General features: G+C 42.2%; 1 protein-coding gene across 10 annotated transcripts in view; it reads right to left on the bottom strand.

The window, feature by feature from the left end:
• DNAJC5 (DnaJ heat shock protein family (Hsp40) member C5) overlaps positions 1–24,530 on the bottom strand; it is a 31,958-nt gene extending 7,428 nt beyond the window's left edge. The window contains exons 1-6 of one of the 10 annotated variants that reach the window (XM_027697236.1): positions 24,512–24,528; positions 16,247–16,340; positions 8,799–8,866; positions 3,847–3,983; positions 1,327–1,540; positions 97–268 (exon numbers count right to left, since the gene is read on the bottom strand). In XM_027697236.1, the coding sequence (XP_027553037.1) occupies positions 97–268; positions 1,327–1,540; positions 3,847–3,953 (493 nt within the window). In that variant the 5' untranslated portion in view covers positions 3,954–3,983; positions 8,799–8,866; positions 16,247–16,340; positions 24,512–24,528. Of the gene's footprint in view, positions 1–96; positions 269–1,326; positions 1,541–3,846; positions 3,984–4,891; positions 4,912–8,798; positions 8,867–10,074; positions 10,094–11,978; positions 12,096–14,527; positions 14,732–16,246; positions 16,344–23,953; positions 24,016–24,511 lie in introns of those variants that run through there. The other 9 variants (XM_027697234.1, XM_027697240.1, XM_027697235.1 and 6 more) reach the window with 9 other exon arrangements.
• Positions 24,531–24,557: the final 27 nt, after the last annotated feature.

Raw genomic sequence — 24,557 nt, 5'->3', positions numbered from 1 at the left:
CACCCCAAGACCTGTGCTGATCCCTCAACCAGCTCACTGATGGGACTGGCAGGGACTGATGCTTATCCCAGACATCCAGCAGCAGTTTTCACCTACCCCTTTCATCTGACTGCAACTGTGCCTCCAAGTCCTCTGGAGAGACATAGTATTCCTGCTCTTCGCCTTCGGGAGGTTTCGGTTTACACTTCCCACAGCAACAATTACAGCAGCAGCACAGACAGCAGCAGCAGTAGCAGGCTGTGATGAGCCCACAGAACACAAACAAGGCCTGCAAGGGACAGAAAACACAGAAATAGTCATAACCTGTGCCTACTGCACTGTGACCATGGTGTTTGTGAGAGTTGGATATGGAACCAGAGAGCAAAAACACAACAGTGCAGAGACAGAACTCACCAGCTACAGCTTTATTACCTCATCAAAAAGAAAGATTTAAAACTATGTGCAAAACTATGGCTCTCCCCATTTTACATTGAGGTGAATACTGACAACCTGGTTTGCTTGAAGAATTCCTACAATTTAGATTAAGTGGACTATTTGTTCTGCTGCATCTGGAAGAACATACAGGTCTAAGACTGTATCTGTATTAAAACCAAGAGGCACAACAGTTCAGAACAGACTGTAGCTTGCATTAATATCCCTGACACAGACTGACCCGTGCTGGCTGATGCACAGGTCATGATGTACCTTCGACAGGGACTTGGACCAGCCCAAGGCTGTGGACATGGCAGGGAGCTCAGGGCACTGAGGTTTGATGCTCCCAGTATGAGCAAGGCAGCTCCAAGAGAGCCAGGTCTGCCAGGTGCTTATCACAGTGACAAACAGGGCTAAATTAAAGTCTTCCTGTAGGTCACTGTACAATTGTTTGAAAACAATGATTTTACAGATATCAAACCAGCACAGTGATATAATTGTTCCCTCACTTAGGGGAATCAAGAGAGGGAGGCAACGCTGGCAAAGGGTAGAAATACGCACCCACGCAATGAAATGTAAGCAGACTTCTGTGTGAGCTCAAGTTCACAGTCAGGACTCATTTTGCAAAACTATTTAGCAGATATTACCAGAGAATACCCCCCCAGATCCTCATCACTTTTAATTCCACCAGAATGGAAGCTTCCATTAGTAACATAAGTCTTTGTATTAGGCCTGTATCACCAAAAGATCATAGAAAAACACTTCTGAACCAGAGATCACAACGCAGGAAGAGGGTTAATTACCAGGTGTCAGAAACGCAGCAAATTTCCAAAAAACTAAACCACAGTTATCAAATGGAGCTCTTACAGAGCTTTTGATGCCAACCCAGAATAACTTCCCTGCCCTTTTATTTACCTTTGCCCACCAGCTGGACAGCACGAAGTATGTGTTCACATTTTCTTCACCAAACTGCTCTGCTACATAGAGCCCCAGAGACCCATACTTATCGTAAATGTTCCTCTTTGTGGCATCGGTCAATATTGCGTGGGCATTATTGATCTCTTTAAATTTTTCTGCTGCCTCTGGATTATCGGGGTTTTTATCAGGATGATATTTCAATGCCAGTTTCCTGCAGAAAGGAAAAAAAAAAGAGAGAGATCGTTATAGATTGAAAACTGGGATTTGGGTTCCTGGGTTTTTTTTATTTAGTTTTTTTTTAATTCCGTAGCCCGCCACGCAAGGGAGACTTTCATGTTTCCTTCATCTGTGATTCAACTTCCCTGATGATTCTTCCTTAGATGATAAAAAAGGGCTACAGCAGCGTCTAGCTTAGCTCACAGGATTGACTTCAGACTGTTGGATTTGACCCTCAGAAATCCAACAGAAAAAAAAAATGACACTGAAGAAAAGTACTTGTGCTTTTTATTACCCTCAGCTCCAGCAATTTCCACCAGCAAGTTTTGCTCCTGCTACAGCAAAAAAATCACACCACAGATCTAAGGTATAGCACCATAGAGTAAATAGAAGCTACTTGAACAGTGTCTGAACTGCTGCTTCTGCAGTGTCTGAACACAAAAATAGAACAGACGATCACTTGTGGTTAATTCACCAATTCCTGTGCAGGAACAAAGTACTTTTCAGTTCAAGGTTTGCTAGAATAGAAAACGCTTCTGAGTTTCGAGATATCAGGAAATCACAACGTACACCTCCCCTAATCAGGCCAGATCTCTTACAACTAACAAAAAAATCAGATTAAGCATTGATAAATGTGCTAGTTCTCACATGGCCCAGACTATTTACAGAAACCAGCAGAAATTACTGGGCAAGCACCTCCTTAGAAACAGAAAATACGTGCTTCCCAGTACAAAAATGACACGGAACTCTGGGCTGCCTCTTCTCCACCACAGAAAATGACCACAAAGTCACACATTTGAGAAACACCAGAGGAGCCTGCAGAGGATTCCACATCAGCTTCACAGTGGGGCAACGTTTAGACAGAACATAAAATAAAGATGTGTGCAAGCCCTTGGATGTGCCTGCAAGTATCTCACAGCATGTGAAAAACTGAATGGCCCTTGGAATACTCCCACTGCACATGATGCTGCTCAGGTGAATAATGTCCATGGCTGCCACTTGTGCCCCAGCCTCAGGGAGGGCTGAAATAATCACAGTTTTTATAATTACAGGGAACTTCTATAAACCTGGAAAGGGTTTAATCAGGCAGCAATAGATAAATAATTTTCACTTCCCATTTCCTACACATACACAAACCCCAGAGCCCACAGGCCGGCAAAGGATGTTTGGATTGAACATGGTAAAGGAGCAGCAGAGGAAACGAGATGAGATGAAGGTTCAGGTAAGTATGAAGCAGCTACATTTCACCCCAGGACCCCGTGGGGCTGTTCCTCCAAAGGAAAAACTTGCAGTCTTTCCCCCAAGAAGGTAAGATTGTTTTCCAGTTGCTCGAAGATAATTGATTCAAACTTCCACTTGAAATTTTTAGGAAGATGCAGCTAATTTTTGAGAATCTGGGGACCCAGTTTATTCCTAGACTTCACCATGTCGTTGCCATTGGTATTACAAATGTAACTTTGGAAGGGAAGAAGTTCTGGTAAAAGTTAAAAACTAAAAGAAAACAATTTTGCCAAAGAGTATCCTCATGGAAAGGTGATGCTGACCCCTAGTGTAATTCCATACACATTGCCACTTGCCACAGAGCAGCAATTGCATTTAAGTAGATTTTTTGGGAATGTGGAATCAGACGATGTTATAGAACTCTTTTTTTTTGTTGTTTTTATTTGGTCAGGGAACATGGAAAGGGATGATGTTGCAGAACCCTTTTTCTGTTATTAGTTAAACAATATGAAGCCATTTCATGTGTCCAACTCTTTATGAAAAGAAATAAAGAAAAAGAATCCTCTTTTAAACTAGTAACTCCACAAAGAATAGGAAATTTTGAAAGTAATTTTAGGAAAAAGTAAGTGTTGCTACTCCATTTACATCCTTATTTGCATCTTCAATCTATACCTCACTCGAGTGGAAATGATGGACAAAAAGGCAGTTCTGCCCATCTGTGCTCCCCTTAAACCAGACACAAGGCTGCCTAACAGGAAGAGTTTAACTCTGATCACACTGTCTTAAAATTCTACTCAACTTTAAACAAAGACCTTTCAGAATGACACTGCGTATTTGAGAATTTAGCTTGGAAATTCAGATGGAAATTGAGAATTTAGATGGAAAAATTTAAAAGCCTAAACACATTTTCACACCAAGTTTTGGAAGAAGCAACCAAGTTTTCACCTGTTTTTCTTACATATTTTTCTTGCAAAAGGTCTAAATATACCAGCTCAGGCCCCTGTGTAAATAGACCATCTGCTGAACACTGAATTAAAGCCATTTGTGCTACTGGGACAGGTGTAAAACTCAAACTTTTACCTGTAAGACTTTTTGATATCATCTGAAGTGGCATTTTTGTCCAGCCCCAGCACATGGTATAGGGATTCCCCAGAGGTAGAGAGCGAGCGTTGCCTCTGGTCTGCCATCTTGAGCTAACCTGAGGAGAGAACCGGCCCCTGTCAAAACAAAAAGATTAAAAAATGCTTAAACAAAGAATAAAACAGATGTCATGAATCAAATCATCCTTAAAGCCAGGGTTTGCATGTGAAAATTCAGCTTTTATAAGGTTTAAATGTGCTTTGAAATGGCTCTTCACACGTGTGGAAGGTAAAAAGTTACAAAACTCAGTGAATTACCAGTGAAAACAACTATTACATTTTCAGCACAACACCAGGCATCCTGAATCAACACTGTGTATACTCAACTCTTCTTTCCAAAAAGCCCAAATCAACAGCTGAGGTACAGCTACAGCTATGTACTGCATAACACACCCCTAAAGATACTTCTTAATATTCAGATTAAGAAAGAAGATTATTTGTGGTAATATCTATAAAAACAATGAATTACATTTTAACAAAAAAACCCAAACCTCCCCACACCTCCCGAACTCCAGTCCCCCATCTTATCACTGACACCAGGTCAAACAGAATCCTTAGGGCAAGTCCAGTGTGCCCAGGCCTGTGCATCCCACGAGGAAAGAGGGAATGCCCACTTTGAGAGATGGAGATCTCCCCTCTTGTAATTTAAAGTTGAGGATCCAACATTTAACATGCATTCTAGTTAAACCCATGCTACTTGAACATGGATTAACCTCCTGCTCCACATCCAAACACGGCAGACCCCAGAGGTGTCCCCTGTGCCATGGCAGGGACAGATCTGGTTATGTCCCCTCCCATCCTGAGGAGATCAGCTTTGCTGTTCTTTAGCTGCAGAACTGCAGCCAGGATGAGCATCCAAGAAAAGACTATTGGCTATTTTTGGATTATGTCATTACAATTAGCCTACACCAGATTATGCGGCCTTTGAAAAAGATATTTAAAGCACCAGACTTTTCTAAATTAACCCTATGTCTTATATAACAAACTTAATAACTCCAGCTTTCCCAAGGCTGGCTGAAAGCAACGCTCTCAGACATCCCCCTCTGTGCTGCCTGGGTGGAGCTGTGACCTCACACCTCACAGAACCACAGCTCTGCTTCTACCAACACATGGCAATTGTCCCACCCACACAAGGGTGACCAGGTGACAAGGATGTGGACAGACATGTCACCACTGTCTTGTTCAGCTCAGACCCTGCTGCTCATTCTCTCCCACATTTGGCCTCTCCGACTCCACATTCATTTAACACTCTGCTCCAAGTCCAGTTGTTTTAACTGGAATGCACCACCTAAACCAAACTCTCATCTTAATCTCCTTCAAGAAGTCTTTGGCAATTCTACCAAGTTTAATACAAAACAGCCTAATAGGAAGATATAAATTATTACTATTGATAATAAAAGGTCTAAACTCTAATGCTCTGGCTAAGAATTCAAACTGCACCCCAAATCTGGAAGGTGAATGTGTGGGTAGGTAGAGAAAATCTTTTCTTTTCAAGGACACTGTTCAGTATCAAAAGCTCTCTGTATGGGAGGAAAATTACTGAGTGCTGTAAGACACAATACAAACAACTCACTTATTCAGGCATAATCTGATTCAGTGAAAGGAAAAACATATTTCAGGAACGAAACCCCACACCCGGGCACACAGCAGGCACGACCCTCCAGGCCAGCCTTTCCCACTGGGAGCCTCCCAGGCCCCTCCATCCCGGAGCTGAGGTCAAAGACCGATGATCCTGACATCTCTCTGGTAATCTATCTAATCACACCAGCCTGCTTCCATTGCTGTCCTGGCTCCCTGCACAGCTCCTGCTGCTCCATGACCATCACCTCACACCCTCCTGGGAACCTCCCTGCAGCTCCACCACACCAGTCCCCCACCAGCAGCTCCCAGCCAGGGAGTGTCTGTCACTACTGCTCTTGGACAGGGACCTCTGAAGTCGGAAGGAAGGGAAAAAAGCATCCTGATTGGAATTTTACACATTAGTTAGCTCTCCCAAAGAAGATATTGCTTCAAATGGGAGCTTCCAGGGCATTACAGTATTGGTGCTGTTTAAAGTCTGCAGCTCTGTTTAAGCACAACAAGCTTCCTGTAACATCAATCCAACATGCCCTTGGTGACAGAAGCTGCAGATCACAGCCATACACCCTGTTCCGATTAACAAAATCTCCACTGCTAAATTAGGGCAAATTCGTTTAATAAAAATGAATTCAGTTTGACCCAGGTGGTATCTATCAGTCTGCAGGCACAGGAATACAATTCCACATTGCTGCATCCTTAATTGCTTCCATCTGAACAGTCCAGGGGATCCACAGCTTGGTGTAACAGGGTGTTAGCACTTATTTCTCCAAACTGGTGTGAAATGCACACCTCGAGCTTGGCAGAAGAGTGGAGGACAAGGTGGTGATGGGAATTCATCTGGGAAGCTTGTTATTTAAGGGAACAGAGGAGTATTATTACTAGGAATGCAACCTTTGGCTTTTTTAAATATGAAACAGACAATAAAGGTGCGAGTTATTTAAGTTCCGAGTGCTTCATAAACCAGGGTATCATCTGTCCTGCTGTTTTCACACGTGGCTCTAATTCACAGTCCTGAAAGCTGCCCTGTATTTTTAAAAACAGTTGTGTTCAGCAGCAAGAAGCCATCTGCTCCCTGCTCTGTATTCTAACCAAGCTGGATGCCCTGAAGAGGCTTCTCTGGGAAGGCTCTGGAGAAAGGTAATCTCCTGGATTAACCAGCAGAGTGTTTAACTATGTGTGTACCAAAATATACTGCCTTAGTCAGCTTTACCACAACAGGCAGCTGCTTCCAGCAGGACCAGGTAAATATAACTGGTACCACCTGGCTGAGAAGACTCAGGTTAAACCTGACAGGTTTTTAGGGAAGCCAGCCTTAGCATTCTAAATACATCCATGCCAGTTCAATCTTACAAAGACTAATTTTCTTTTCAGCTTCCCAAAAGGATCCCATCAAGGTTCATGAAACTGGTAATACTTTAGTTTCTGCCAAGATTGCTGACTCTTTTGGAAGTTGTATTTAACCCATTAAAATGGCAAAGTGTTATTACAGCCAAGAAAAAAAAAGAACAGTTCTCTGCCAGTTTAGGGAATTAAATACTCACAGAGCATCCCAAAGAATGCCTGCACTGAAAAGGGTAACAACAGGTCCAGTGGCCAGAGGAAGAGAGGGAGGACTAAAACTCCACCTGACCTGGTACAAGACACTGCAAAGAATTTTACTGGAAGGGGGCAGAAAGGGGGATATAGATTTTTCCAAGAAAACATGTGGAGCTGTGCAACAGGGCTGTGGGTGGAGGTACCAGCACTGGTCACTCAGGGAGAATTTGCTTGAAACAACACTGGACAGCCACTGTTAGATCTCTGCTAGGAAGAACTACCCTGAAATAAAGGGATGGAGGGCTAATTCCATGAACAACACCCCCAATATTTCAGTGTCATTAGCCTCTGGAAGCAGACTAACAGCAGTACTTCTCATTTCACTCCAAGGCTGAAGCATTGAGCAACAAACCTCTGGAAACTGCAAAGTACCACATTGCCTGAAATATCACTTTTCCCACCTCCACCCGTGCAAGTCTCACAGGCACAGCTGCTCCCTTGAATTTCCTCGCTGGAGGAATGACTGCTTCAGGAAGGAGTTGTGGCTGCTCAGCTTCACTGATCAAAATCAGAAGGGGCAGAGGAAACCAAACAATGTTAACTTTAAAAATTCTACTATAGCAGGACATTGGTGCACGCTCTTCACCAGAATTCTAATTTTTTAAATGTCTGTATATTCATCAGTTTAAATTCCTAAAAAATAAAATCACACCATGAATGTCTGTGCCAATGCACAGACCTGTACACATGTGCTGTTCACAGCATTGCAGTGAACTATCCTCAACAGCTGTTCCAGAAAGTGAAATCCCACTGTAAAGGAGAAAATCCACCTCCTCCTGACAAGGTAAGTGATACTCACCCACTGGACACAGGATAAGGGGAGGTCATTAACATTAATGGATATTCTCCTTCGCAAGGGAGTTTGGCTGAACCCAGAACAAAACAGCCTCCCAGTCTTCCAAAACATCCCCAGTAACACAGAGAATAAAGAAATCCCCAAAAGGGACATATAAGAAGCAGGAGAAATGACACAGACCCAGAGCCCTGCTGGGAATGCTGGGCAGGAGGAGGTGGTTTTTCAGCCCTGCACGTGTCTGTAACACAAACTACCAATAATGCTGTCAAACCCTCTGCAATTACACCTTTAAGAGCACATCAGTAGATGATTAAAGAGTCCAGCTTGGAAACGATGTTTTGCCAGCTCTTACAAAAATTATGTCTAGTTGATGCTTTTTTATAGAACTTTAGGAAGCACTGGAGTATTTTAGGAAAGATTTGTATTCCACAAAGCCTTGCTGCTAACTGACTATGTGGTAAAATATAATGTCAGTTAAAGTTGTGATTCCAGCTTTTCAAAGATTTGCAGTGCAGAAAATTAACTACAGGCATTAATCTTTAACTGAATTATTCTATCTCAACCAGTATTCATTAGTAAAATTCTAAATAAAAACACTGAGCCAGAAAACACTTCAGTAAATATTGATTTGTCACAAAAAAGGAAAAAGCACCACTGGCCTTCACATCCTGTCCATCTGTCTCAGAGTCATTTAGAGTCGTTCTCACAATCTGGTATTTTTCGAGGGTGAAAAAAAAACATTTGTAAAGGCGAGAGGAGAGAAGCATATACAAGATTGTGTTACCACTAAAAATATGAGGTGTTTTAGGTTTGGCCTCCTGAGGTACTATGAGATTTCTTTAGGGAAAATTGAACTTTGTTTCCTCAGTGATATTTTGCACTTAAATGAGAAGCTACAAGAAATAAAGAAATCCAGAACTTACCTGGTGTCTACTTCGAGTATTCTAAGGTAAGTGGTAACAGCCTTCACACACTTCTAAAACTGAATCTCCTAAAGACAAAATAAAAGCAAAATAAATTGTTCACCAACTCTTAGGCTGAGGGTTCATCACAGTACTGGACAGTAAAAATACACAAGTGTTTCATCAATATTTATACACACTACGTCCCCACAATGTAAATACTTGTCTTTAGAACTGACTAACTGTCAAAGTAAGTGACAAATATTTAAAAGCATAGATTAGAGGGCTCTATGCTTTCATCTATAGCTTCAGTCTCTTTTCCCCAATTTTTCACCACTTGAAAGAAACACACTTACCCAGGTGCACAGAAAATCTAATAAACATTATCAGTTTAAGACTTTGGGCTTTTTCAACTTAGGCCTTTGTGAAATACCTGTGCTGGGAACAAGAGAGGCATGTCTTTCAAGTCTTGACAATGTGCCATGTTGTTAGAGAGGGACTGCTAAAGCAGCTTAGCTCACACAGCAGACCCCAAGCTCCGGCACCGGAGCAGCTGGCACAGAGCCTGCTCCGAGGAGCAGCACCAGCTCCTTCTGCCAGGACAAATTTCCATCAAGAAAACAGAGGTTTCATTCCATTCACATTCCCCCATCCTGAAGCAGATCACTCAAGGCAGAAACAAATCTCATTTCAATGTACAAGGAGGGAGAGAACCTGAGATGACCCAACAACACATGCTCAGTCTTTCAGCGGTCAAGGCAAAGTCAGACAGATCACTCCAGATCAGTGATCACATGGAAATAGGAGAGTAAATGGGGAAGAGGAGCCTAGGAAATGCTATATGATGCTGTGGAAAAAATTTAAGGAAAAATCACTGCAACAGATTAAAATATCTTTCCTATTAAGCAGGTACAGGACACATCTAACCCTCATCACCAATCCCAAAGTCACTTGTGCATTGGATGGCTGAACAATAAACCTCATGAGTGGAACTTCAGAGCAGCTTTTTCCTGGCAAGTCATCACTTCATCATCATCTAAACCCTTTCAACAGCTTCCAAACAACAAGCTCTGAATGCACTCGAGAAATAAACTCCCCATTGAATTAATAATTAGGCCTTTCATGCACTGGAAGGTTTCAGTGTGGTGAACAGAGATGTTGGGAATACACCCAGTGAGCTGCTGGCGTTGCTGCCCACAGCAGTTGTTTGGTGCCATCTGTAAGAAGCTGCTTGATCCAGCAGCACATCACTAAGTGGGTATGAATGAACCAACCAACAACTCAATAATCAGCTTACTGTTAATGGATCTGTTTAGTTCCTTTACAGGTACTGGCAAAGGACTTTTCCTGAAAAACGAAAGGCAGGGAGTTAAAATTCCCCACTCGGAGTGTGTGCAATACTAGAGGGTGGACTACCTCTCCAAGGAAAAACAACCTGTTTTGTGAAGCTATAAAAGCTCCCATGTTTCCTGCCCGCTGCTTCCTTCACTGCAAAGCAATCCACAAAAGGAATACTTTTTAAGCATCTACAGAAAGCTGCAGATGGTTAATGGGGCTGGCAAACAGAATTATGGCTTCATACCTAGATGAAGAACATCTTTAATTGTACCACTGATTCTGTTTCAAACAGCAACCTTAGATGTTTGACAGCCAAACTGAGAACCAGCTAAATTATGTTCAATTTATGGATGTACACAGATAGAAATATAGGAGTGGAACAGGAGAAAAAAAGCAAAGTCCAAATGTACTTAGGAGACAAATATACTTTGACAAAATGAGCTATCCTGCTGAAGTCAGAATTGGGCATGTAATGGCATAAATAACATACAATGATTTGTGAATAGAAGGGTTAAACACAAGATTCTGGTCCAGGCCTCATCAAAACTCCATCAGCAGAAAAGATCATTTTTTACAGCACATATACATATATAATAACCATCCATGTACACAATTCAATATAAATATAGCAAAGTATTATCTTAGTCTGGATGCAAGCAGCCATACTTCCTTCAGTCTTTCAGCTATGCCAATACATCTCACCAAGAGCAGGCAGCCTGATTTACAGCTGAAAATAACCAAACAAGACAAAAATAAACTCCAAAGGAAACTACTTCTTATAAAATCAAAGTACAAGAGAAACCCATGCCAGCTACTCCCCATCCTGCCTTCCCCAGCGCATCCTCCCTGCCAGTACTGAGCCAGCCCAGCACTTCATCCCCAGGGTTCACTCCCTTGCTTTCTGTTGCAACTGGCAATTCCAATTTAGTGACTCAGGAATGTTTTGATCTCCCCATCCAATCTCATTATTCAGGAGGCCAGATCCACTGACCCAGAGCTCTACATAATACCCTGCTCGTAATTACTTGTAAATATCCCCCCCTCCTTATTACATGATATTCACAATCCAAATAAAAGCACAGAAAATGAAAGGGCAGATGATGGAAAAGAAAGGGAAGCGTTCGAAATCAACATCAAGTGCATGGCACCTGGTTCAACAACACACACAGAGAGGAAAAAAGTCTGGGAGAGGGAACACACAATTGTTTAAGAAGCAGAAAACGCAGATGTAAGTACAAAAATTAAAAGATTAAAGAATGATGAAGATAAGATAACAAACACAAGCAAAGCTACACAAATGCAAATTAAATTCAGCCACACATTAAAACTGTGGTAAGTTTTGAAACACAAATGAAGAAATTCGCTTAGGAAGGTTGTGTGTTCTTGCAACCATCTTGCTCAGACCAAAACCAGCTCTTCCAGCCTTATTTCTCCTGCAAATTTGAATCCCATTTATCTAATGCTGTATTTTCCCCACACACTGGAACCATAAATAGTGCTCAGCACCTTTCCCTCCCATAACCAAAAGAGAGATTTCCCCCTTTTCCTTCCAGAAATCAGACATGTTCTCAGACCTATTTGACCAAAAGTGTGTTTCTTTTCTCCCCTAAGCTGACAGATGCTGGAGAACCATTTTTATTGAATAATTCCAGTGACAGAACTGTCCTCATCCTGCTCCATATGTTGTTAACAGACAGAGAGAAGCACCTTCAGGATACTTTCCCCTCATAATCCATCTCTGCCATGTACAGGAGCTGTATCACAGTTAGCAAATATTTAAAGAAATGCTGCTGCAATTAAGGCAAATAAAACAAATCAATATACAAAACAGGAACTCCCAAGTCTTTATTTTCACATCCTTACCTGCTCACATCACTTGCAAAATGAATCAGCATTGGAAAAACAACAGGACAAAGCTGAAGGCAAAGCAACCTGGCTAACAAAGTGCTTGCAGAAAATCACTACTACTTCAAAGTACCTTTCTTCTCCCTGTAGCTGTCTTGAAATAGTGATTTTTAACTTATTAATTGAATCACTAACATTTACTATTTTGTTAAAGCATCCAAGAGTGTGTTTTGGTGTTGCTTATATTTTTATATCACAGCACAAAAGCCTTTCAGCTACATTTTGCTATTCAGTTTGTGGCCTTTTTGCTAAAGGTCACGTGAGAAATTTCATATCCTTAAAAACATTCTGGTTTAACATATAAGCCCTGATGGAAAGCTAACTGAGTATCCAGGGAATTAAATTAAGTGCATAGATCTTTCTCCTAGAAATAAAAAAGAACTTTACTATGTCCAAATCCATCTGCCTTGGGACCAGAGGACAGGTTTCCAACAGTGCAACACTAAAAACTTCATTAAATTCTCGTAAGTATGAGGGTTTTTTAAAAAATAGAAACACAGAGCTTTTAAATAAATGAAATATGGAACAATACCATTTTTCTGATAAATTGAAGCCTAAATTGATGTAACCTCCACCACTGATAAGTGCGAGAGAGGTTACACTGAAATTTGTGACAAACTTAACTACAGTGACACAGTGTTGTTTCTCTAATGAGCTTAGCAGATTAAAATGTGGCCATTTAAGTCTGATTGACCAGCCTGTTACAAAGACTTGTGACCTTGTACCCTATACAAGAGTAAGATTCAGGCCTGCTAAAGGAAGTTTTCCATATTAGGGGTGAAAAATATGAAGTATTAGATTTGCATTTTCTATCCTCTCTTGTCAACTAAAATAATTACTCTAAAAACCTGGGGGGTTTAGTGGATTCCCTACTTAGGATTTCATTGCTCCTATTTAATCCTTCAGCAATTTAAATTATTGTTTATGGCATTACAGTAAGTGCAACTGCACTGTCACAAACTGTACATGGCCATAAAAATCTTGTGTCTGCTTACTCAGTTATTTAAAAATTTAGAAAAAATCAGCAGTTCTGTTTCCTTGGCTCATTATTACTCTTAATTTTTCCTCTCTATAAATTGTGTTTGAATCACTGCAACTACTCACAGCAAGTTCACTAGAATAAATCAGCAAACCCACAACATTCCCTGCTGTGGGTAAAGTGATGCTGATGCCAATTCTTCCGGAGAAGAAATATTTTAAACTTCTTCAAAAGCACCAGTGCAGACATAAAGCTCCATTTGTGCCAGGTATATTTTATAAACTGTATCAGTTTTAAAAAAATCATTTTGATAATGATTATACCGATACAGTCTAACCTTTAAAATATAGAAAAGGTCTTGGAACAAGCATTTGGGTTTGCTCACATAAAAATGGGATTTATGCTATTGTGTCACACCTGTAGGTAAGACAACTAAAGGCTTTTAGACAGAAATAAAAGAAAAAATGTCCATTGTCTCGTGTGACAAAAGGTTGAGAAAACTGGATCAATTGTCAAAATGAGAACCTCTTGACAGCCTGTCACAAACAGAGAGTTTGAGAGACAACGCTGGTCCAAGCTGCCCCTTTTTACAACACAGGCAGCTCTTGGCTGGTAGAAAAGAAGGAATAAAGGTGAGGTTACAGAGTACAACTAAAAAAAGCCAGATAAGCAGTCTGAGAGGCAAAAGGAACAGGCAGGAACACATCTTTCAAATTACAAGTTATTTGGCAAAGGGCAAGAAGATTTATCCGAAATTAACTCGGAAGGGCAGGGGAAGGTGGTTCCCCTCTGTGCTCATCCACAGCAGGAAGAGATGGAGGGGGAAGAAATTCCGTCCTGTTTTTCTTTTCCTATCAGTTGTGAGGCAAATGAAAAGGTAAATGAGGGTTTTCCCCTCCTCAAAATTTAAAAAATAACGCTATGGATTTACAAACTGCAAAACACAGACCAAAATTACTTTATACCTATTTGGTGTTGGAGTTGCTGTGTTGTCAAATGAACACTCTTGGCAGTTTCAATCATGAACAGTTTTTGGTAAAGACTTTGAAATGAAGTGTTTATTTTAATGGGTAAGAAAGCAAAAGGGAAGAGCAGGTTGTACCAACAGCAGAAGTCAATGCACAGACCTCCACCCTGATCTACAATGATCCACTCTGGTGTTTCCCTTTTGAGAAACTTTACCTGTTTTCAAGTTACCAATCTCTGTCATTCAGCTGTTTAATGGTTGTCTCTTGCCCCACCAAGCACACAAATCTTTGGCTTAAAAAGTTATGAATAAAAACGCAAAATAAGCAGAACTTATAGAGAATTTGTATTTTCCAGAAACAACCACCCACCCAGCTCAGGAACAGAGAAGTTAAAACACTACCAGGAACCCCATGTCACTGCCTCTGTAATGTCAGAGCCTTTCCATTTCACAGGGTAATTAAGTTTTAGTAATCTAAAATACACATTTTACTCTAAAAATTAAGCTTATTTATTTATTAATACAGGTAGAAAGTAGACTTTTCCCCTGATTCACTTTTACCTCATGTATCCAATCAGGTCCTCCCAGCCTAAGATGATGGATAATTATTCAAGCAACACTTGTATCTTCTCAGTTAAATTCCAAAGGCTTTAGTTCCAGAGATTATTTCTTTTGCAAAGTTAAAAAATTAAGCGTGACTAAAGATCCTCTCTTCTCCTAATGGCTCAACTGTATTTCCCCAGTTTTTATGGAGGGTGGGGAGGAGACTTCACTATTTCATTATTTCACTTCCTCACAGAAACTGACAGAAAAAAAGAACATTTTCGTTTCCTTCTGTCAAAAAACCAAAACAAAACAAAACCAAAAAAAAAGGAAAGAAAAAAAAAACCAAAACAGAAAACATGGGCTTCTAATATACCTCCTTTACTACATCATAAAGAGCTGCAGGAGAGCTGTACTGGTGACCAACCACTGTGCCAGTGGTCATGCCTAGTAAGGACATCCCTGCACCAATAATTAGGAGTTTTAATCACAACCTGCTCTATCCAAGAGGTTCCCACTGGCACAGTCCCTCCTGCAGGTCCTTGGTGGCAAAGCACTGATTGTCACCATTCCCTGTTGGTCAAACATCACAAACACAGCAGGACACCACTCCTGCAGCTGAGAAAAATACACCAGGACACGTAATCAGTGCTGTGAAAGATATTTTAGGCTTGAGAAAAACAGCCAAAGACCCCAAACAAAAACAAACCCAACAAAAGGCCACCAGGAGTAAGAGGTGCCCTGATTACAAAGGGGGCACAGAAAACACCACTGTGAGGGGTGAGCACAAACCCAAACACACCAAGTCCCCCCAGAGACCATCTCCAGGCTCCAGGTGAACACCTGCCCAGAACTCAGCTGACACAGAAAGCAGGAATTGCTTTTTCCACGGCCTGAATCAAGGACAACACTCCCCCAGCAACCACCAGACCTCACCACGTACCCCACAGTCCTGCAAACCACAACTATCCCTGCACATGGAACAGCAGAACAGGCCTAAAAACTGCAAGTGAAATGGCAAGTCATCAACAGATTTACTAAACTAACTGATGCAAACAAATATAAATGTATTTTGGACATGGAAGACACTTTTCATACCACAGATTCCTTCTCACTGGATGGTGTCAGGTGTTACAGGTTTAAATGGTTTAAAAGCCACAAGGAGATGAGTTTTAAACCTGCCCCATTCAAAGCCCTGGCCCCTGGGCATTCAGAAGCATGAAAGGAGTTAAGACTTCAGAATTCCACCATAAAATCTGAACTGACCAGCTCAGCTTTTATTTGTTTTGGCAGGAAAATACAACCAAGATCCTTTTGAAGGCTGGGTAATGCTGGCAGTGATGCTTTCACTGCAAATATTTCTGTTTCTTCGCAGGTGAATTAAACCAGAGCCCATGTCCAGAGGGCACCTTGGGATAGAGAACACATTTATTCCCTAGTGATCCCAAAGTTTTGAGGAAAGCCACTATGAATGCACTACTAATGTCACAGTATTCTTACAATGTCCCCAGAATGCATTACCCAGTACACATCCCATATGCTGGAGTCAGCTCTTCTGGCTACAAATACCCAAACAAATCCCAGTGCTGGATTAAAAGTGGTTTTAATTTAATTTAAACTGGCATTTTCTTACAGGAGACAAACTCTTTGGTATTTTCTAAGTATACAGTGTGGTTTCACCAACAAAAAGATTTATTTTATACTACTCCTCCACAAACCATAACGACGTTTATTTACCCTGTTCTCTCACTCTGCATACATTTAATCTGCAGACTGCCTGATGAAGTATGTCCTCAGTTCCTCCATTCAGTCTGGCAACAGTATTTCATGGCTGCTTAAAAAAGAAAAAAAAAAGGCAGTCTATAATTTAGAAATAATAAGGCAACTAAGAATGTATTTGTCCTACTGATTTTCCCACTAACTCACTAGTGATTTAACAAGAAAAGACACGGCTTGAATTTCAGACCACAGACTTAGTTTGCAAACCTGGCGCTTCAGGAAAAACCATGTTCTAGACTTTAATTGTAACTGAGTTTTCTAACGTAATTGGGTGAGAAATAGAAGACATATAAATTTTATACCCTTAGTTTTCAGACAGGAATCACATTTCAGGCAGCTTAGAACAAAAAGGCCACTATTACACTGGGGCATAATTTAATCACTGCATTCCCAAGGCCTTTCAGTTCCAGCACAAAGTATAGAATTATCACATTTAGGCCTTTTTCCACCTAAATAACTGAGAATAATGTCACAAACCCCATAGTTTTTGTGACTGTGACACTTTTATTCCTCCCTGTGATCTTCACTAACACCAGAGTGTGACTGTCTCTTCACTCTGCCTGTACCCCTGACGTGATGCCATCAGTCCAACGTTAAACCAGTGTCATTCCTAAACATATTCCCCAAAGCACGAGGATGTCCCCCTGGAAACCCTTAACAGGAACAAAATTAGTTGTAAAATAACACCTTTCCTCATTCAGGGATATTTTAAAATAGTATTTTATACATCCACACATTTAAACAGTCTCAAAATAGCAAGGAAGAGTGAAAGTCATAATAGATAATTTTTAACATGCAGGAGGGAGTCCCTGGGCTTTATAAGGAAGACATCAAACAGAACAAGTCATGGGAAGAAATGTGGTTTTAAGAAACCAGGGTAAGGAGCTGTGCATTACAAAACAACTAAAGAAAATGCTGGGTTTTCATCATCCAGGATGTTTAATCCAAAATATATTCCAGTCCAGGCCCAAGAGTAAAGTCATGTTGGCTGCTGTCCCTGTTATCCAAACCACTCAGTGAAACAGTGAGGTAGGCCTGGGAAATTATACTATGCACCTTCCAAATACCTTCTGATTAACTCTGATTGCCTGGTTTTCCTAAGGTAATTGTGAATAGCAAATGCTGTGCCAAAGCAAAATTTAAAAGGGCAACAAGAATGAAATCAGCAAGTGTGGAAATCAGGAACTTTTTAGGAAAAGAAAGAGTGAGACATCTATTAAGGAAGGTAAATATTTTCACTAATTACTGTCCAGACAAAAATATTTCCATTGAATAGGTATTTATTTCCCTCTGTGATGAAAATGGTCTGCTCCAAGCCAGAATATTATTTCCCAGCATTACCTTTAGGGCCTTCAGAAGAAGGACTGACTGACGAGTGATTTGTCAAACCAAACCCCAAAAAAGATAAAACACGTTTTCTGAAGAAAAGACAAGTTTCAGACCCTATTTTTCTTTCACCACTCAGACCAGGACAGCTCCAAGACACACATAAGAATCGTACACATGTGGAAAGCAGGGTCCCTCTGTGACAGAGCTCATTAGTTATCAGATGGAAAATATTCCTAAAATTCTCAAAGAACAGCAACTCAGAATGAACCTGGAACTAAATCCATTCACTGCTCTAAGCAGTAACTGAATCCAGCTTTTAAACTCAGTTTAGAACAGGAATGTCTCTGGCTATAGCTTCCAAGAAACAGGTTGCCTCAGATTTCAGTGGAGGGACAGTTTTGTGGTCCCTTCCCTCCTCCTCAAGGAGCAGCAGGCGAGGAGATTTTGGGGGGTGCTGGGAAGAACGTATCATTCAGGACCTCCAACCGGGACCCAAACAGTCACTCCAAACCTCTTCCAGAGCTCACAGTACCCATCCAGGTCCCCTGTCCAAAACACCACGTAGATTGAGTGGTGTGAGGTGTATTGGACGGGTCCAGTTTTTCAGATCAAAGCTGTCTTCAGTCCCTGGTGGACCTGAACTAGAGCAGATCTTAAAAAAAAAACAACCCAGCAGTGCTTCAATTCCCTGTGCAGATACCAGATGACTTCACAGGGATCCCATATGCCCTCTGTGAAAGCACATGAACACTCATTAATTTTATTCCCCTTCTACCCACTTTTATCACAACGTCACATGTCTCCCAAAGACACACTGCCACACTCCACACTCTGAACAGGATCTTGAACATCCCATTTTGTCCGCTCATCCCCCTTCTTTATTGTCAAAAGACCAGAAGCAGGAGCACCAGCTTCGATGCTGACCTCAGAACTACAAAGAAGTAAAGAAAAATTAAGATATTCCTTAACATATTTTTAACAACAATCCCTCAGGAAATGCTGGAAGCAACCTGAAATTATAAATATCCCACCTGATGCGGCTTAGCCTTGGTAGAACAAATTACCTGCATTTGGCATATTCAAGAATACTGCAGATATTGTAACTTGTAACTGCCCACAACAACATCTGGAGTTTGGCTTCCAAGTCCCTCCTCTCTATGAGCAGCTTGAAACCTAATTATGTTTTTCCAGTAAGTGTCCTTAAATCCTTATGCTATGAGAAGCAGATTCATAAGGAAAATTCTCCAACAACCAACCCAGGCAAAGGCCAACATAAATTAAACTGCTACAATATTACCATCAGAGCAACAGAAAATCCTGCTAAGATATAAAACATGTAATGACAGATGGAAGAGAAAAAGAATGTTTTCATCTGAAGTACAGAAAAAAATTGAAGACATAAAAGGAGAAACGCAAAGAGAAAACCTCTGTGAGTTTCTGCTTTTTGGAACTGTAATAGGTCACTGCAATGACATCAGTAAACTTTGGGCTTCTCCCACCCCCACTGTAAAACATTAGCAATCCAGAGGTTCTGTACATTCATTTTTTTACCTGCAGATTGTTCCTTAAAAGTTGCAAAGGTTCCAGAATCCCTGACACCAAACACAACTTCAGTAAGACTCAGATGAAACCAAAGAAGGACCGTGAAGCTCCTTGGGACCAAAGCAGAAGCAGGATGGTGAAAGTGCTCCTAGAGCACTTAACTGCACAGAGCACTTAAACTGCATAAAAGCAGTTAAAACCAGTTCCTGGCAGATATATAAAAATATATTCTCAGAGGGAAGAGGAAGCCCAGAAGGCAGGAAGGGGAAGCATGGGGTGCTGGTGGATCTCTGGTTTGTGCTCTCCTATCACTGATCTCAGATAACTGCCTGTCGTTGCAAACAGATCCACAGAACTATTCACTTGCACCATTCACTGGTCAGAAGCCACAAAAATACCAGTTAATGAACACAGACTTATGTCACAAAACTCAAAAAAAAAAAAAGGTTCATTAGTGGTGCTCTGGTAAGATGTAACTAAATGCCACTGGGTTTTTTGTTTGTATAACCATTCATCCAAAGAAGTTGAGATCACGGTACTGAAGTATATTAAAAATAATTAAAAAAAAAGAGCCCCAATCTTTCATTGAGAAACTCTATTCTCATTACAAAACCCTCGAGCACATTATGAAAGAGGAGATGGCAGCTGGTAATTTAAGTTAATTTTGGCCTAGAGGACCATTCTGTTTGCACCTCTGTGCACCACAGACCTTCAACTTCCTCCTTCCAACACTTGCACAAGAAGATGAGAAACTTGCACCCAGAAGAAAAATGTACTCAAATTTAACTGAATTTGGCCCTACAACACACTGGCACTGAAAGCACTTCAGCATTACTGAAAGAGGCAGAAAAGGACTTTGAAAGGCACATTTCAGTGCAATGCAGATATATGGTAAGTGCAGTTAGGAAGAATTGCCAGGATATAAGAAATCTGAACATATGCTAAAATAATTTTATTCATGTTCTCCCAATAAAAAATGATGCATCACCAATGCATCACCCTAAAATCAATGCCAATAATTTTTATTAACTATTCCACGCACAAAAAAAAGTAACCTTTTTTGGTGGCTACTATCACTTCATAAAAACATTCACGCAATCTTCTGAGGCACTTTCATTTTGGAACACAGTTCTTCCTATCAGTTTACATGGCCTCAACTAGGCAGCAAAGTGCCTTTGAAGGTAAAACGTGCACTTTCCAATAACTATGCTTTATTTTTATTGATAAAGAAAATATTTTCACTGAGCTTCTAAGGAAATCCTAAGATATAGCACCATTCAAACTCCTTTCTTTCAAGACTTAAAGGCAGTCACTGGTTAATTAACCAGCATCAACATGGAGTAGTTGATATAGTAACAAAACTACAAGAATAAATAACACATTAAAACAATGGTAGGAATTCACAGTTTTTAAAGGATTATAAGCATTGGCCACCTGCTGACAGCACACACTGGCCAGGTGCACTCAGGTCACTCCTCAATTTCCTTTTTATCCTCCAATCTTTTCTTTTGCAAATGTCCATCAGTCATTAAATCATCCTGGGATGTGTGGAAGAGCTTTGATAGCCAGGGCAAGTAGCTAGAGAGTTAAATATGCAAAAAATATTTACATGGACACTTCTAAACCAATTACTGGAGCACCTGGAGAACAACCTTTTCAGGTTAAAAGAAACAGCACAAAGCTTCACTTGGGTCCTGGGAGTTACTGATGTTCCTCATCCCTCCCTCTGGATTCTGCCACGACCCATCTGTGCCATGGCCCAGGTGGCCACACCTGAGGCAGGGGATGGGCTCACTGCAGGACTCTGTGCCATCTGCTGCCAAGGTGGGGGTCACCTCACAGAAACCCAGCAACTGCCAAACCGCACTCCTGCTCCTGGAAAATGTCTTTTCCTCAGGTCAGTGGAGAGCGACAGAAGAGCCACATCTTCCCAGGCAGAGGCAAAGCCAAACAAAGAGCACTTGCACAGCTCAAGAGCAAACAGTGAAGGAAATCAGTTACTTTATTAAAACTATCTGAAATTAATCCCCCTGTTTGTGGTTTGACAGGAGAGCAGTGAACACCACCAGATGCCAGTTTGCACACTCTGGGGAGGGTACTGGACTGCTCAGTCCAGGTATGAGCTCTGCAGAAAACTTCTGCCAACCCCATCCCAAACATACCGAAAAAATATTTTCATCTGGTTATCAACACTGATGAGACTTTAAAAAGATGAAAAACTGGCAAACTGATCAAAAGAGACAAATACAGCAAATACCAGAGGCCAGTTACAGCAGTTATTGTAAGTCAAGTCATTTAATGGACAGACAGGATTTGCTGAAGTCCCTTCCAGCCCTCAGTTGTGCCTACTTTTCCAGAAAGGATATTCTCACAACTGAGTTCATAAATTAAAAAAAAAAAAAATAAAGAGTCAAATCAGCAACTTTGTATTTAACCTAAAACATGATTTCTTAAGTAATCTGGTTAGGCTCCCATTAATATTCACTATCATGCTCCTTAAACACAGACAAAAATCCTTCTTGAAGCTCACCAAGAGAAGAAATGCAATAACTAATGGCATCATTGCTGACAACCACCAACCTAATGCACAGCCTGAGTGAGGCCAAGGCTCTCAGCATCAACATTCCTGAACCTGACAGGTTCCATGAACCTGACAATGCTGTCAGGTTTGGGCAGGGACACCTTCCACTAGACCAGGTTGCTTCAAGACACATCCAACCTGGCCTTGAACACTTCCAGGGATAAGGCAGCCACAGGTTCTCTGGGCAACCTCTGCCAGGGCCTCCCTACCCTCACAGGGAAGGATTTTTTCCCAATATCCAATCTAACCCTGGCCTCTATCAGTGCGAAGTCATTTCCCCTCGTTCTGTCCCTCCAGGCCCTTGTCCAAAGTCCCCCTCCAGCTCTCCTGGAGGGCCTTTAGGCACTGGAAGGGGCTCTAAGGTCTCCTCAGAGCCTCCTCTTCTCCAAGCTGAACATCCCCAGCTCTCCCAGCCTGTCTCCAGAGCAGAGGGGCTCCAGCCCTCGGAGCATCTCCATGGCCTCCTCTGGACTCACTCCAGCATGAATGTCCTTAAGTCATGCTTTGGGATCGCTCCATGTTTTCCAAAGTACGACAATCCAAACGCTGATTCCACGGATGCCTTCCCCCGGCATGGTGAGAATGATGCGAAAAGCTTGTCCGTGCCACAGCTGCATTCCAGCCCTTGCTTTGATCATCCTCTGCAAAGCAAGCCTCTGGCAGGCTCCAACCATCTTGGGAAACTTCCCAGTGCAGCCAGGTCAGTGATGGTGCCACCCCAGCCACAAACCACATCAACCACCAGCGATCCACTGAAAACCGGGACACGCTACGACAGAGCAGGAGGTGGATCACTGGATGCTCAGGAAAGACTGAAAGAGTGGTTACACTTCCTGGGAATAATCAACATGGATTACGGTCTACACTGGGAGACGAAATACACTCCAAAACATTACTTTTTTCAGACACTCACTGATAAAAGATGGTTAAATATAGCACAGGGACACCCTGCGAAGTGGGGGAATCTTCTACCAGTGCTTCGAACCTCCAGCCTGCAATTTATCAATACAACACATCCAAAATTCAGGAGGAAAATGACCACGTTGCAGCAACTCTCCTTTTATTTAAATGCTGCAGACAATGCCCAAGCTGAAATAAAGGAGGGAAAGAAGTATTTATTTATGCTTATAGAAAGCTGTTTGGCTGAAAATCCCATCTCCTAACCCAGGGTTCTCCACAAAGCAGATTCTGCACCGCCAGCATCACGACAAATTTCTCCAAAGCCCTTAGAGCATGGCAAGAAAACCACAGGAAGCTGCCCAATAAAAATAAACCTCTTTGCATCCTACACTCTATATATTAAAGTCAATTTCTCTTCCACTCCAGCTTCTGCTTCCCATCTTTCCTCCCTCCCAGAGCACAGCACACTTGATTTATTAGAGCTAATTCATTAGAGCAAATGAATTTGGCATCTATTTCCCAGGATCCCTTAGTCAGATTAGGATTCTATAATTTTCTATCAAAAGCAAACAGAAACGCAAACACTGATCCTGAGCAGCCTGAAACCAACAGATGCCCGAGAACCCGAAAGCGCCTCTACAGAAATCACAGTCAAAAGAATAAATTCCACTTCAAGGTGGCTGCTACAATTCGAGAATTTAAATAGGTCCAATCCTGACGCATTTCCAAAGGAAATCCTTGCGGCTCTGCATACTTTGGAGAGCTTAATTTACCCAGAGAAATGGGTGAACCACCACGGCTCAGCCACTGGGTGAATGCGGCCTGCAAGTTTTTGCTTCAATACCAGCAAACTAAGACAGTATCCAAACACACACACACATCATTTCCCTTTCCTGACGATAAGCTGGCACGAGGGAAACACCAGCAAGGAGAATTAGATTATTTCACACCGCTCTGAGATGATGTACCAAATTTATAGCTTTTTTTTTTTTTTAAGCTTTACCGCAGCACAGACAGCTCAACAGCAACATCTCACCGTGCGTGAAAATTAACAACCCCATAAAAACAAAACCTAGAAAAGATAAAAAACATTTGGCTTTCCCTCCTGTGTCAGACGGGGTGGCCTTCACCTCGCTCCCCAGGGAGCGCCGGGGCTCCATCGGTGCCTCCACTCCAGCAATAAACTCAAGGCTTTGATGTCACCGGTGTGTAACAGCCAGGTATTGATACAGCACAAAAGCAGGAGCGAGGCGCTATCAGGGAATTCTGCTGTCTCCGTTCTGTCCAGTTGCATTCCCCATCTCCAGAATTACCTGACCGGAATTCTTAATGTGAGAGCCAGGAGACACCGCACGAATAAACTGAATTATGCTGCCTTCGCAAGTTTCTCGTCATAAAGGCTGGATTTGCTTCCCCGCCGCTGGTACGTCATTCATTAAGCACCTCATCACCCGAGCGGCCACAAATTATTTCGCCAAAAATTAGGCAGAACAATGTAAGGAAGGGGAAAGGGAAAATCACCGCGGCTGTTGGAGAGAGCCAGGGTGAATCACGGCTCCCACACACACAGATGACTTTCATTAGGAATTCACCTTCCCAAGGCCTTTTGTTTGGGGTTTTTCCCCCCCTGCTCCGAGTCCGGGGGGGGGGGGGGCAGGCCCTGCACCGCCACCGGGGAACGGGGTGGGGGGTTCCCGGGGCGGGGATGCTCGGCGGGTGATGCCCCCCGGGCAGGGAGATACTGGCGGCCAAGGAGACAGCGGTGGGCACATCCCACCCTCCCCCAGTCCTTTCCACCACCCCCCCTCCTTCCTCCGCCACCACCAGCTCCATCTTGGCCTCCGCCCGCGGCCCGGCCCCGCCGCGCTCACCTGCGGCCCGCGGGCGGGCGGGCGGGGGCCGCGCAGCCCCGGGGGC

Source organism: Neopelma chrysocephalum, unplaced genomic scaffold, assembly GCF_003984885.1.
Source record: "Neopelma chrysocephalum unplaced genomic scaffold, ASM398488v2 Primary Assembly neopelma1_119, whole genome shotgun sequence".
Classification (NCBI taxonomy): Eukaryota; Metazoa; Chordata; class Aves; order Passeriformes; family Pipridae; genus Neopelma; species Neopelma chrysocephalum.
Note: the sequence above shows the minus strand (reverse complement) of the source record. Positions and strands in the feature narration are given on the sequence as shown.